Below are 13,586 nucleotides of genomic sequence, written 5' to 3' on the forward strand. Positions count from 1 at the left end.
TGTCCGTCCAGAGGACTTTTTAAATCTTTACATCAGTACATGGCTCTCCTCTGTACTCCAGAGGAGGGAATTCCATTAAGCCTGACGCAGTCTCCGCAGAACATATCCCTGACAACAAGATACAGACCAAATGGCGATCTTTCAGTCAACAACTAAGCATTGATGCACATAGAAAATAACAGAACAACATTTCTGCATCAGATCGAATCTAGGTTCTTATAGTTATACCAACCATTTCTGAACCTTTTCTGGCACTCTCTTGATACAAGTACCAGGATATAGTAGGAGCCTAGTACTGCGAGTAGATGATAAAGCTAGTTTTTAATAGTATACTGGCATGCGTATTTCAATGTGCCTTCACGAGTATTTACCCCAGCCCAGTCACTGACACTGGATAGATCTACATTTAATATTTCGAACCAGGCAGTACTCCCGACAGTGCTCACTCTCCATTCCCTGGGGAGTGGTCACCGCACTGGTACGTACTACATGGCATTGGCAGTAAACCACCTCAAAGTTCAAGTCTTTGTACTCTTCTTGTCTTTGATCTTGAAAGTTAATTTTGGATTTTTGTATTTCAATTGCGTTGTATAAAGTGTAAGATTAAATCTTCCCTCACTGAAGTATCAGTCATCATGCCATTCATATTTGTTACCCAGACTTTGACTTGTAGACTCTCTGCATACTGCAGACATTGTCTTCACTTGTCTTTGGCTTTGACTTACCGCAGATATACTACTAGCACTAGCAGTGCTGTAACTTGGACCACTTGGAGTTGGATTCGTGTTGCTCTTGTTCAAGATGTTCCTCAAGCTCTTCCTTGTGCCACACACTGCTGCATGCACCATGCACTACCCATTCATTCTGCGACGTAAACAAGCACGTGTCGCGATATGGTGAGATGAGTTAGCAAGGAAGGGCTAGGCAGGATGGTGTCCTCTACCCGTTTACAAATATCTCGGTGTAGAATGGAAAATTCACTTTTTTTTACCTTCTGCCAACAATCCATAAGACGGATGATAGACGGTAATAACGGATTGAGATTATGGCAGGATCTATGTGATTTTTAGCCTGGACATCGCCCCGTTGTTCCGTATCAAAAAACACAATAACACACCTCTAATTCATTCTAGCCGGAGCATGCCGGTGCGCAGTTATTACCGGCGCGACACACGTAGTAGTAGTAGTAGTAGTACGACCGTACGTAAACAAGACCACTGCATGGTTTTATTAACATAAATTAACAAAGCGCGCGCTCCAACCCATTCATCGTGTCCACATTTTCCGCGGATCCATCTTCTCGCGCATGGGCAGATGACAGTTTGATAACCACTTCGTTCAAGACGGTGAGAACTTTTCTCCCTCTTCAAATCTTCAGCCAAATGAGGGAAATGATTAACATTTTCTTGAATATCTATGTGTTACAATGATGTATTCTCATTGGGAATTTACTTACTTTCCGAAAGAATCCGTTGGATAATACGCCTTTTCCCGATAACTTATTGGATGGCATAGTAAATAACCCCATTAAAAAATGGAGTCGTCCGAAACGGAAAGGCGGGTTCAATGAATAATGCTAGTAATGTAGAACTACCGGTAGTAATTGTCATTGAAACATGCAGCGTGTAAACTTGTTATTGGCAATTTTCCAAATTTACAAAAGTACATTGTGTATTATTGGTAACGGAGCACGTGTACAAAGGGTGTATTTTGATATCATTCATCGTACTCAGTAAAGAGCGCGAGATGTATGCTATCATGAACGGGCAATGTCGAAGTTGATGATGCAATATCACAGTAGATGTACGATGTACTACAAGTGGGTGTACTACATGTAGTACTTTTGAAGGGCCGTACCGTGGGGAAACGAGGGGGGGGGGGGGGGTGGGAATACTAGTATCGTGCCTTCGACGAATCGATAGGTTCTTTTTTATATAGACATAGGCAAGAGAGGCCTCATCATTGATTGAAAAGTTGAAAGCCCGATTTTCATCTCCACCAATAGGCCTATTGGCCCGATAACCATCCCTTTAATTGAATAGGCCTGCATGGTGATGGCTATGATCTGCAGCAAAGAGACCCCTCCTGAAGAATGTTACGAATATGATACATAATTTAGACATAATTATGACTCGACGGTATACTATAGCGGTGGCCCAAAAGCCACCAGAAATAGATGCCGGGTCACCAAATTTCTTATAAGAAAAGATGTTGGTGGCCCGATCGGGCTACACACACACACACACAAAAATGATAGTATACATTTTGTGTGTGTGTGTGTGTGAGTGTGTGTGTGTGTGTGTGTGTGTGTGTGTGTGTTTCTCATTCACTACAGGCATATAAAGGCAATAAAAATCATGGATCAGTGCTTCATAATGTAACTGCTTGCACGAATTTCAGCTACACTTGTAATTGCCGCTGACAGGGCGGCAAATCCACGGTCTCAAACGCATGCAGTCTATATATTTTACGGAAAATTCGGCCGTTGAAGTTTATATAGCTTTTCTATATCTTCTCTCAATCTTATCTTTCCCATGATAGAAGAACGAAGGTTATAGGCCCTATACCCCAAGTGGCGTCATGCATAGTAATGCCTCAAGTTCATTATCAAAATTTGTTTGATTAATTTGTTGACTCAAAGTGTTACTCAGTATAGTAACTCACAGGTTAACCTGGTGAATCATGCCCGCCAATGAGCCACTTAGACTTTTATTGTCAAGGTACATAATAATTCTAATGTTTTATAAAGTTATTTAATTTTCCAAAGTTTTATCCAGTCATATAAGTACGTATTTTCTGACAATCTTATTTTTACCTGTCAAATTTCAGATAATTTTCATAGTTTATTTTGTTATCCGATGCTTTGATGAAAAATTGTTCGAGCCACCAAATTTCATCGTAATAGAACCACCAAAAATGCAATTTGAATAATTATATTCATTGAATGTCATAATGTAAAAATCATTTGAGATGAGATATTAATGCAATAAATCGAAATATTAAAAACCAAACCCTTACATGTTTGATTTATTTCGGAGGGGGGGGGGGATTCAAGGCGATACATTTTAAACTTTCTTATTTTTTTAAATATCATCTATATAATAATAAGGAGACCTTAAAAAAGGAGTGATGTCCCAAGTGATTGTAACCCTCCCATTCAAGCATTTAAAGTATAGGCTATCAAAAGAAATTCATGACTCATATCGCATGGTTAAAACTATAGGAAAACTTGCATTTCACTTTCGCAAATGGAGATTCGATCTATGCTGTATAGAGATCACGTTATCGCGATGAGCATTTATAAAATTATCTAATTATATCAAATGTTTATAGAAAAACGTGCAACATTTGTAATGACAGTGCAGATAATTTATATAGGTGCCAATCTGAGGGACCTTTTGATTTTTTTTTATTCCAATTTTAAACAAATGATATGGCACTGCCATCTATAATTTCAGGTATAAATTTGCATACATGTTTCTACTCTGTTATAGGCCTGAATGACTGCAGGTGGTTCCCCCTCTGGGCGTCTTCCAGGGCGATGTGATGCTCTACGTTGTCTCTTGAAGCTGTTTTTCAAATATTTATAGGTCCCTACTGTTACACCGTCTTGTTCAACATTTCTTCTTATTTTAATAAACGTGAATGCCGCTTTGCTTTTTTTTTAATTTGTTGATTTTTTTTTCATGATATATTTTGAGTCTTGCTCTAATGTCTTAACCTCTTTGTTTGTGATCAATGAATATTCCAAGAAAAAAAAAATAAATTGGTGATTTTGGTAGCCCGAAACGCCTATACTCCCTAAAGAAAGAAAAAAAAAAAGAGCCTTAATTGATATATAAATCAGGTCTCCAGTCATGCATTCAATTTCATTGCCCACTCTCTAAAAAAAACAAAAAAAACAACAAAAAAAAAAAACGAGTTCACTCTTAAAGGAGTGAATACAAAAAAGACTTAATTTGGAGTGAATCTGGAGTGAATTTTGAGTGAAAATGCTAATTTTCACTCGTTTTAGAGTGACCTCAGGGATCACTCCAAAATCTTCGAGTGATCACGCGTTTGATCACGTACATTTCTTGTCGGCAGGTACGTATTTCACGTTACACTAATAGGAATCATGGAAACGAGGTTGGTCTGGGATTTTCCCAAGCCATACACGCACCCACGTGAACTCTCTGCAAAAAAACCTGGGAACTAGGATAAGTACGTGCAAGCACTCCCTCGCGCTCGGCAGCGGAAAACCTCATCAACGTGATGGAAAGCTGTCCAAAATACTAGGGGAGTATCTATTTCATGCCTTACTTACGAATTTAAGAATGTAGTTGAATAGTAATAGACTTCTAGCCATGAATCTTTCACGGGCACTATTTGCCACACTCATTTGGATCTCATTCCTGTACTTTGCAGGGATGTACCTGTTCACCAAAGGTTTTCTGCTAACTCGTGTCGAAATAGCAGAGAAGAGCGAGAATGAATGCTCCTCTCACGCCGGAACGTCGGGCACGGAGTCTGCCAGCAATAGGGGTCAGGAAGGGGCAAGCTGTAAGCAACCAGTCCGGTTCAAAAGAGCGATAGTATTGCTAATCGATGCGCTTAGATACGATTTTGCACTCTACAATCAGTCTATTTCGCTGTCAGACGCTACTCCTTTTCAAAATAGACTACCAGTGATACATGAGATGGTTTCCAAACACCCAGATCAGGCTGTATTGTTCCGCTCACTGGCAGACCCTCCGACCACAACTTTGCAGCGGCTGAAGGGCATCATCACAGGAAGTCTTCCCACGTTTGTCGACGCTGGGCAAAACTTCGCCAGCTTCGAGATTTCAGAAGACAACATCGTCGACCAGCTCGTTCGGGCAGATAAGAAGGTCGTCTTCATGGGCGATGATACGTGGATGAATCTCTTCAAAGACAAGTTTCACAAGGCGTTTCCCTTCCCGTCGTTTAACGTGAAGGACCTGCATACTGTGGATGAAGGAATCCTCACTCACCTCTTGCCAGAAGTCAGGCGGAAAGACTGGGATGTGATCATCGCCCACTTTCTGGGCGTCGATCACTGCGGTCACTGGCTGGGCCCTTATCATCCCTCGATGGCCAAGAAATTGAGTCAAATGAACACCGTCATTGAGTGAGTAAAGTTGACTTCTCGCAATCTCGTCAGCTAGATCCTAATTTTTGAGCTCATTTGACTGAATTAGTAATATTTTCTTAAATGTGAAGGCAAAACTAAATGATGTCACATGATTCAAGGACCTCAAGTCATAATAGATAGTTGACAGTGGTTGAGGGCTATATACTGCAAAGGTACCCAAAAATGTGTTTCAGCAATAATTCAAAATAATGACAGGTCTTTCTTATATTTCTGTATGTAAGATGTCACACTAACATTGCATGACACCCAGTTAGGTCCTTTTGTTTTAGTAATTCCCAAATCTTCTGTGTGTTCTGCATTAAGATCAAAAGTTCAAATCTATTCATGTTGTAATTTTCTTTGTTGTGTTATCAACCACAAAGTTCTAGATACATTCAATGTAGATTCAATGCACACAATTTAACAATCCTGTTCTTACACAGAATCTCACAAAATGTACAAATGAGCAATTTAAGCTTGCTTATGTGAATCTTTTTGACGCAACTGTGGATATTTGATGATTTTGTCTAGATCTGTCATGCAGAAATTAGAGGAGGACACCATCTTGTTTGTGCTTGGTGACCATGGGATGACAAAGACTGGAGACCATGGAGGTGACAGTCTGGAGGAACGGTCTGCTGCCCTCTTTGTGTACAGTTCGCGACAGTTTATTGACTTCACAGACATCTCTGGAAAAGTATGAAAATGTATCAATTCACTTCTATTCAAGATATTTATTTTAGTGTTATCCTATTTGGTGTTAGTTTTGGTTTGCCAAAGTCAAACTGCTTGAGGATTTTTAGATATGTTTTATCTTTTTTAGATGCCAAGATGTCATCTTCATACTTTTTCTCAAATCTGAATCTGAATTTCCTAACTAATTCTGTATTACAGGTATCAAGCAGTCTTAGTATGGTATTGTACATTTTGTTGTGCACTCATGAAAGAGATCAGAAATTTGAGTAAAAGTGGGTAGAGATCCCTTGAGAAAATAAGCTTAAAATCGATGTCAGGGATTAGACACTAATACAGAAGAGTTCTGTTATTTCACATCTCAGGCATTGATATGCAAAACATGCATTTATGAAGAGAGTGATGTGGGTTAGGTTACACTCTGAACATAATTCTTAATTTGGAGGAAAGATTGTGAATATTTCGATCATTCCCAGCTTTTAATTTAATGGGAGTTTCCTATTTTTCTTGATAATTTTACTGTACATGCACTCCTATGGGTGCTGTTCTTACTCTCTTACTTTTTGAGCCAAATCATCCCTATCATCAGTCAGGAAGATTGGGAAGTCTGCGTCATGTACCACGGTAATCTCTTTATCCAAGGGTATCATGTATTCATGATTATTTCTTTTTTCCTTCTCATCACTGCAGAAGATACCTGATACTGTCTCCCAGATTGACTTTGTCCCAACACTCTCCCTCCTGCTGGGGGTTCCCATCCCCTTCTCCAGTCTGGGATCTATCATTGCCCCGCTCTTCAGTCTCGCCCCATCGCCTGCAGACAGTGAGAGTGAGTCTTTGGGTCTGCCAGCTCCTTTGCTGAAGGGGTTCCACCGCGTGGAAGCACTCAGGACTAATGCTCGGCAGGTAATGGCAGGGGATTTGATCAGTCTGCTTGCAGCACACTTCCACTCTTTTGCTTGATGATTGCTTTGCATCTTTTATTCTTTCTTCTTTTAGTTTCCAAGCCAGACCTGCCAAGAGATTAATTTGCATTCTTCAAATTTTGGTTTCCAAGAAAAACAAAGAAGATTGGAAATCCAAAACTATCAATCTTATGAAAATACTTTTCACTTCCAGTTTCACTTCCACACCATACATGATGCAAAGTTGTGGCTGCAGCATGATTTTTCTTCCATTCGAGTAAAAATACTCAGTTTTGATTTTCCATACACATAAGACATGTAGTTGTAGAATAGAAACTTTGACAGAAGTTAAGAGGGCATAACATGATACAGACGTGTAAATGTCCATTATTGTGTTAAAATAATGTTTATAGTTTACTAAAATTCTTAATCCCCAAACAACAAAATTGTATGCATACATACCAGTATATGAATTGTTTCACCAAATTGTATCTGCGAATTTTAAGTTTTTGATGATCTACATGGCTTTCATCACTTGTGACGTTTAAATGATTTTATTATGTGTGTAATTTCCTGCTCTCAGTTACCTGCTATAATATATGTGCGCCTCCTGACTAAGAAATAGAAGCTGGGATATTGTCAAAATGTGATAGGCAGGACCAGCCATATCGACATGGCTATGATGCAAGCAGGGTTGTTGTGAGACAAAAAAGAAATGTGATATCAACTAGAATTGCTAGTTCGCTTCCTCATGATCAATATTTGTATCATGTGCAGTAGTTAGCATTTTCTGATGCAAAAAGTCAGTGTTGGACAAGGTTTGGCAAAATGTGTCCATTTATTTGCAGACCCCTGGATTGATGAAGGCTGACTTGTGATAGCAACAGTGCTTATTCGCTCAATGTGTATTAGTTTCAGTACTGGGCAAACTAGCTGAGATGAGTGTTAGTTTGCTATACAATGGACTCCCGTTGTAATGAAGTCCTTCGGGACGAGCAGTTTTCTTTTGTTATATCAAAATTTTGATATAACCGAACAAATAAACAATAAGAAAACATAGAGTGGATAATGTTGCTGCCTGAATTTTTACTTCGTTGTAATTAGAATTTCATTACAACCATGTTCGTTATAACGGGAGTGCACAGTACATTGTTTATACATCACATACTCTATCGGTGGTTCGAGGACAAAATTGAATGCAGTAATCAGTTTTTCATTGTACAATGTATGATTAAAAGCTTCTCAGTTTTTGATGTTATTCCTATACAAACTTTCATACTTCCTGTTGCAGATTGACCGGTACATCAAGTCGTATGCAGAGGTGGCAGGGGAATTCCCATCAGATGTTCACAGTGGTTTGAGAGAATTGTTTGAGGAAACAGAGAAGAGATTCCATCATTTCACGAAATTAATCGACAGTGGATCTCTGGCAGCGATTATCCCTGGTTCCCTTGATGAGATGGAGGAAGACTACAAAAAGTATATCGTTGGTATCCGGGAAATGTGCCATGGGGTGTGGGCGAAGTTTGAGATGGTATACGTCTATGAAGGCATGCTCCTAGTGGTCTTGGCCATCGTGGCTAGTATTGTCATTGTTTTCATGCAGCAGTATGCCGATGCCGATCAAGCAGATGCTTTCCTGGAGAGCCTCCTGCAGAAGATACTCTTATGGACAGGGTGTGCCCTCATCGGTGGTATCTTCCTCAGCGCGACAAGCCTCCCACGTGCTACTACCCTGGTATTCATCCCTGCCGTGGCATCGGTGGTTGCGCTGCTGTTGCATCTCGTTGATGAAGTCTCCAGTATTGATACATCCAAAGTGTGGAGATCTTGCACCGTGTCGTCTCTGCTGCAAGTCCTCTTCGTGCTCTCCCCTCTCCTGCTCCACAGTGCTCTCCTCACGTCGGATAGCTTTGTCATCAACGAGGGCAGAGCTGTCATCTTCCTCGTGCAGTCTGCCATCTTATTTCCACTCCTGGCCTATTCTCTGCGTCGCTACGACACATTCTTCGCTGACAAACCTAAAGGCAGAAGTGCTTTCAGCTTTGGTAAGCTGATACATGGCCCTAACCTTCGTGTGATTCTCTTGGGACTCGCAGCGATGACGTGTGTGAGATTGAGCGGCGTGTTTGTGTCGTGTCGGGAGGAGCAGTACTGGTGCACCCCTTCAAACTTCCTCCAGTCCCTGTCGGCTTTGCCGTCAGAGTTGTCAGACTTCCGCGGCCATCGCTACTTACTCTCCATCGCATGCATTGCTGCCTTGCCATCTTTCCTCATCTACTTTCTTAATCGCCAGGGCAACCTGAGTGGTAGTACGGGACAGGTCCATGCCATCCGCTATGCCCTCCCTCTGGCAAGCATCTGTATCTGCATGTATTGGGGCCAGCAAGCAATACCCCTGAAGATGCAGGAACAGACTCCCCCATGGCAGCAGGTTGTGTTTCCACAGATTACGTACGCCATGATCGTAGCAGCAGCCGTCACGCAATGGGTGTGGCCACTCAACCTCCTCATCGTAAGGAGGACCCGCAGTACAAATAATACCCCCTCCACCAACAATGCGGTCCGTCCTACTAGAGGGGACCAAGGGGAAGTGACCCGCAGGACAAACAACTCACGCCACAGAGACAACAGTACAGCCACAGAAGAATCGGATTCGCAGCACAGTAATGATAGGGATGTAGAGGGTGAGCCTCCACCGCTAGTATATGGACTAGCAAATGTCTTCAGTGCCTCGTACCTGCACGTCACTGTGGCCTTGGCTCTCCTGATAGCAGTCTTGAACTGTGATGGAGTGGCTCCATCTGTCCTTCTTATGGTCATAGAGGGCCTCCTTTATCTTGAAATCTATGCTGGCACAAGAAGAAAACAGCTTGCTCCCCTCAGAGCAATGTCTAACTTGTACAGGATAGGTAAGTCTTGAATGTGACGTATATGACGGAAGACATGGCAATAACTACCCTCATGAAGGGATTGTTATTCTGTCTACATTCGTGCACGTTTTTCGTTTTGTTTTGTTTTCTATTTTGTGCCTTCCCTCCCCACAAGTCATATCATACTATAATATTGCACATGATTCTAGGATATGCTTTCTGACATTTGAATTAGGATTGAAAATCAAATCAGGAGCTGTTGTTGAATTTATGAAACCTGATATCAAATGAGTAAGAAATCACAATTACGAAAAATCACATGCAATCAGGGATTATTAGGAAGTGATGGTTTGATTAGTGTGAGCCTTGCAAGGATTTAATATCTACCATTCTGTCTTGATTGTTGTGTGCTGTCACTGCACTGGACTATAAGCATGGTTTCAAAGCCAAGTCAATATGTATGTGCATGACACTGACAAATGGATGGTTGAAAGATTGAATGGAACATAAATGGAAGTTAACATTTGGTATTAAAAACACCATTTTAATTTCAGTACAGAAATGATGAATTTCAAGAAATGCAGTGTTTGGTTTGATTTTTCCAGTGCACCTCTGAATAAGTACGTGGTAACTCTTGGTGTGAATTTTACTTGTTTTGCAGGGTTTTTCCGTGTGCCGTGGTACGTGACGGCAGGTTGGTCAGTCATGGCAACCCAGTATTTCTTTGCCACTGGCCACCAGGCAACCTTCACGGCCATCAAGTTCGAGTCAGCATACACAGGCTTCGATGGAGACTTCCCTCGCTATTTGTACATCATTCCTGCCACCCTTGTCAGCTTGAATACTTTTGGTGCTCAGGTACATCCACTCTTATCTCAAGAAGGCTGGTAGTGCTGAGTGCATGTTCATTTTTATGAACAAAATCAAGTTAGCCTTACCGTCTTTTACATTTCATTCAGTATGTATTTGGCACACTGTGTACTATAACTCAGAGGGTGATGTTGACGTGTGACACAGTTACTCACGAGTTCAATAGTGATGGTACAGTTAAACTCGCATAAGTTGATCTTCTCGGGACTGAGCAAAACACATCGACTTAGGCGATTTTCGACTTGTGCGTAAGTCGAAAAAAATCGACTTAACAACAGTTACACCACACGTACATTATGTATAAATGTACGTACATGTATGTTGTCTACTCTGGAGTCGGCTAACTTTGCATGGACAGTGCATTAGTATTTCCACAGGTCCGATTACTTTACACCCTTGTTAAACCTTGGGGAAGTGAATATGAACGATATTTGAGCAGTGATTGATTCCAGTTTACCATACCGTGGCTTGAAATGCGTGTAGAGGTGTAATTCTGATTTACCCGTGCCCGTAACTTTCCCCCTACTTTCCGCTTTGAAAACTCGGCAGCTTCATCCATCCACTGCACAGCGCAGACTGCAAACATACACAGACTATACACCGCCCAGTCGCTGTACGCACAACTATACACAGCCCAGTTGCTGTACGTACACTTGTACGTAGCGCAACAGGGCTGTCCAGCGGACCTCCAAACACGAAGAGAGTTCAACAATCGCATGCGATCGCTTTGAATTTTGATACTTTAGATCATTTTTTTTTTTTGTCACCTGTCTGGTCGGGCTAGGTCTTATGTAAACAAAAACTGGCGTCTCGTGATTTTGACAGTGATTTATTACACAATAAAATCTTATTCGACTTAGGCACAGCGAATTTAATGGTTTTTCTGTGAAAGTGTTCTTGGAATTTCATCGACTTAGGCGAGTATTCGACTTACAAAATTCGACTTATGAGTGAATTAATACACGTAAGTCAATGGGGAAAAATCGGGACTTTTTAAAATCATCGACTTGCGCGATTATTCGACATATGCGATGTCGACTTAGGCGAGTTTAACTGTACATATATTTGGGAATAGGGTGATGTCCTGTGCAACATGCCTGTCCTACTGTTTGGGGGGAGGGGGGAGGAGGATTTTGAGGTAAATTCATTCAAAAAAATGATTTTCCCCTCATCAGGTCTGTTTGAACAAAAAAGAAAAATAGAAAGGTGATTTGCAGAGAAGATGCATATTCAAAGTCTATAACCAGGTTTTACAAAGGATGTTAAGATACAGCTAACTCTACTGCTGTCAATCTCACTAATTGCTATCATGACTTGCAGCTCTAAATGTCTTCAGTGAATGATGACTGAACTGAGCTCACACTGCAGTGGAATTGTGCATGAGGGTATCTGAATGAGTTCTGGCAGGATAAGGTTGATTGTGCTTATCACGAAATCTACATACCTTTGAGTCATCGTTACGGCAGCTATGCATCATGACGTCGTAAATGGCCTTACATCATGACATTGTAAGATGTGGTGGCACAAGATGACCAACAAATCTTCCCATTCACATATGAAATAAACTCTTTTAACTCAATCTATAACATAAAAACCTAGCCCTTTTCCCCCCCTCTTTCATCTATTCTAGATATTCTTTGCAGCCACCCTCCCCCTCATCCTTATTTGGCCTTTCACCCGAGGTCTATGGGCAACAGGTCAAAAGGTCAACTCTGAGGAGGAACAGCAGGGGGAGCTAAACCTGCACACATACTCAGCGGAAGCCACAAGGGCGCTCTTCCAAACTTGCCTCATGTTCCTCGTATTCCAGGCCTGCGATGTAAGTACCACGGCTTTTCATTCTGTATTTATAGATCCTTTTCCTTTGTCTATCGGCAAATAACATAACAACCATTTGGAACAGTCCATTTCCCCATTTCCCTCCCCCCCCCCCCCCATGAAAAGGAAGTAATGGAAATGAAACTCTGATAGCATTTATTAGGTTTAATAGGAATTGACACAAACTTTTTTGTCTGGCGGCCCATTCAGGCCACAAAAATCTGAAATTTTAGTGGCCCAAAAGAGATATGTAGTGGCCTGAAATAAAAGCAAAGGTAACTATACAATTTGAATTTCAATTGCCCGATTGGCCACCAAAAGATAAATTTGGTGGGCTGACACCAATTTTTAGTGGCCACACCAATTTTTAGTGGCCACAGGCCACTGGAAATGTCAAGCTCCGGGTATATCAATCCAGTCATAAGTTCATGTAGTGATCAACTAAGCTTTCCCTTTTTCTTGTGTGTGTGGCCAGTACCAGTATAGCATGCCACTTTCTTCACTTATTGGTGCAAATCTCCAAAAACACAGTGTTTTGAATACAGTCAAAATTATAACACTGCATATTTTCCTTCTCTCTTTTTTGTCCCCGCCGAACGAGTTCGAGCAGGGGACTATGAAACGGGCTCCGTACGTGTGTGTGTCCGTCCGTCTGTCCATCCGTCTGTGCGTCCGTCCGTCTGTGCGTCCGTGTGTGATCAAAATGTTCAAAATGCTACTCCTTCGCCATTTCTAACCCGATTTTGATTCTGTTTGCTTTATATGATAGCACTACATGGGAGCTTTGAAACTTCTATACAGAATTTCAGTTGTGACCTTTGACCTTGACCTTTGACCTATATTGTACATTTTGCTTCAAAATGCTACTCCTTCGCCATTTCTAACCCGATTTTGATTCCGTTTGCTTTATATGATGGCACTAGGTGAGGGCTTCAAAACTTCTACACAGAATTTTGTCCTTTGACTTCTTTGACCTTTGACCTTGATTTTTGACCTATACAACTCTATTGTACATTGCCTACAAAATGCTACTCCTTCGCCATTTCTAACCCGATTTTGATACCGTTTGCTTTATGTGATGGCACTAGGTAAGGGCTTCAAAACTTCTACACAGAATTTTGACCTTTGACTTCTTTGACCTTTGACCTTGATTTTTGACCTATATTGTACATTTTGCTACAAAATGCTACTCCGCCATTTGTAACCCGATTTCAATTCCGTTTGCTTTATGCGATGGCACTAGGTGAGGGCTTCAAAACTTCTACACAGAATTTTGACCTTTGACTTCTTTGA

General features: G+C 41.2%; 2 protein-coding genes across 2 annotated transcripts in view; one reads left to right on the forward strand and one right to left on the reverse strand.

Moving 5' to 3' along the window:
• Positions 1-1,080, reverse strand: part of LOC139709502 (cystine/glutamate transporter-like) — a 34,791-nt gene extending 33,711 nt beyond the window's left edge. Inside the window, exon 1 of the mRNA XM_071621464.1 lies at positions 726-1,080. The gene's annotated coding sequence lies outside the window, so the exon portion shown is untranslated. The remainder of the gene's footprint in view (positions 1-725) is intronic.
• A 3,266-nt stretch (positions 1,081-4,346) lies between these two features.
• On the forward strand, positions 4,347-12,727 carry LOC139709488 (GPI ethanolamine phosphate transferase 3-like). Its single transcript, XM_071621449.1, has 7 exons — positions 4,347-5,131; positions 5,666-5,831; positions 6,518-6,733; positions 8,024-9,644; positions 10,267-10,463; positions 12,106-12,294; positions 12,665-12,727. The coding sequence occupies exons 1-7, from the start codon at positions 4,347-4,349 to the stop codon at positions 12,725-12,727; spliced, it is 3,237 nt and encodes a 1,078-aa protein (XP_071477550.1).
• Positions 12,728-13,586: the final 859 nt, after the last annotated feature.

Source organism: Diadema antillarum, unplaced genomic scaffold, assembly GCF_040938485.1.
Source record: "Diadema antillarum isolate AM-2024a unplaced genomic scaffold, OU_Dant_1.0 seq00001438_RagTag, whole genome shotgun sequence".
NCBI classification, from domain to species: domain Eukaryota; kingdom Metazoa; phylum Echinodermata; class Echinoidea; order Diadematoida; family Diadematidae; genus Diadema; species Diadema antillarum.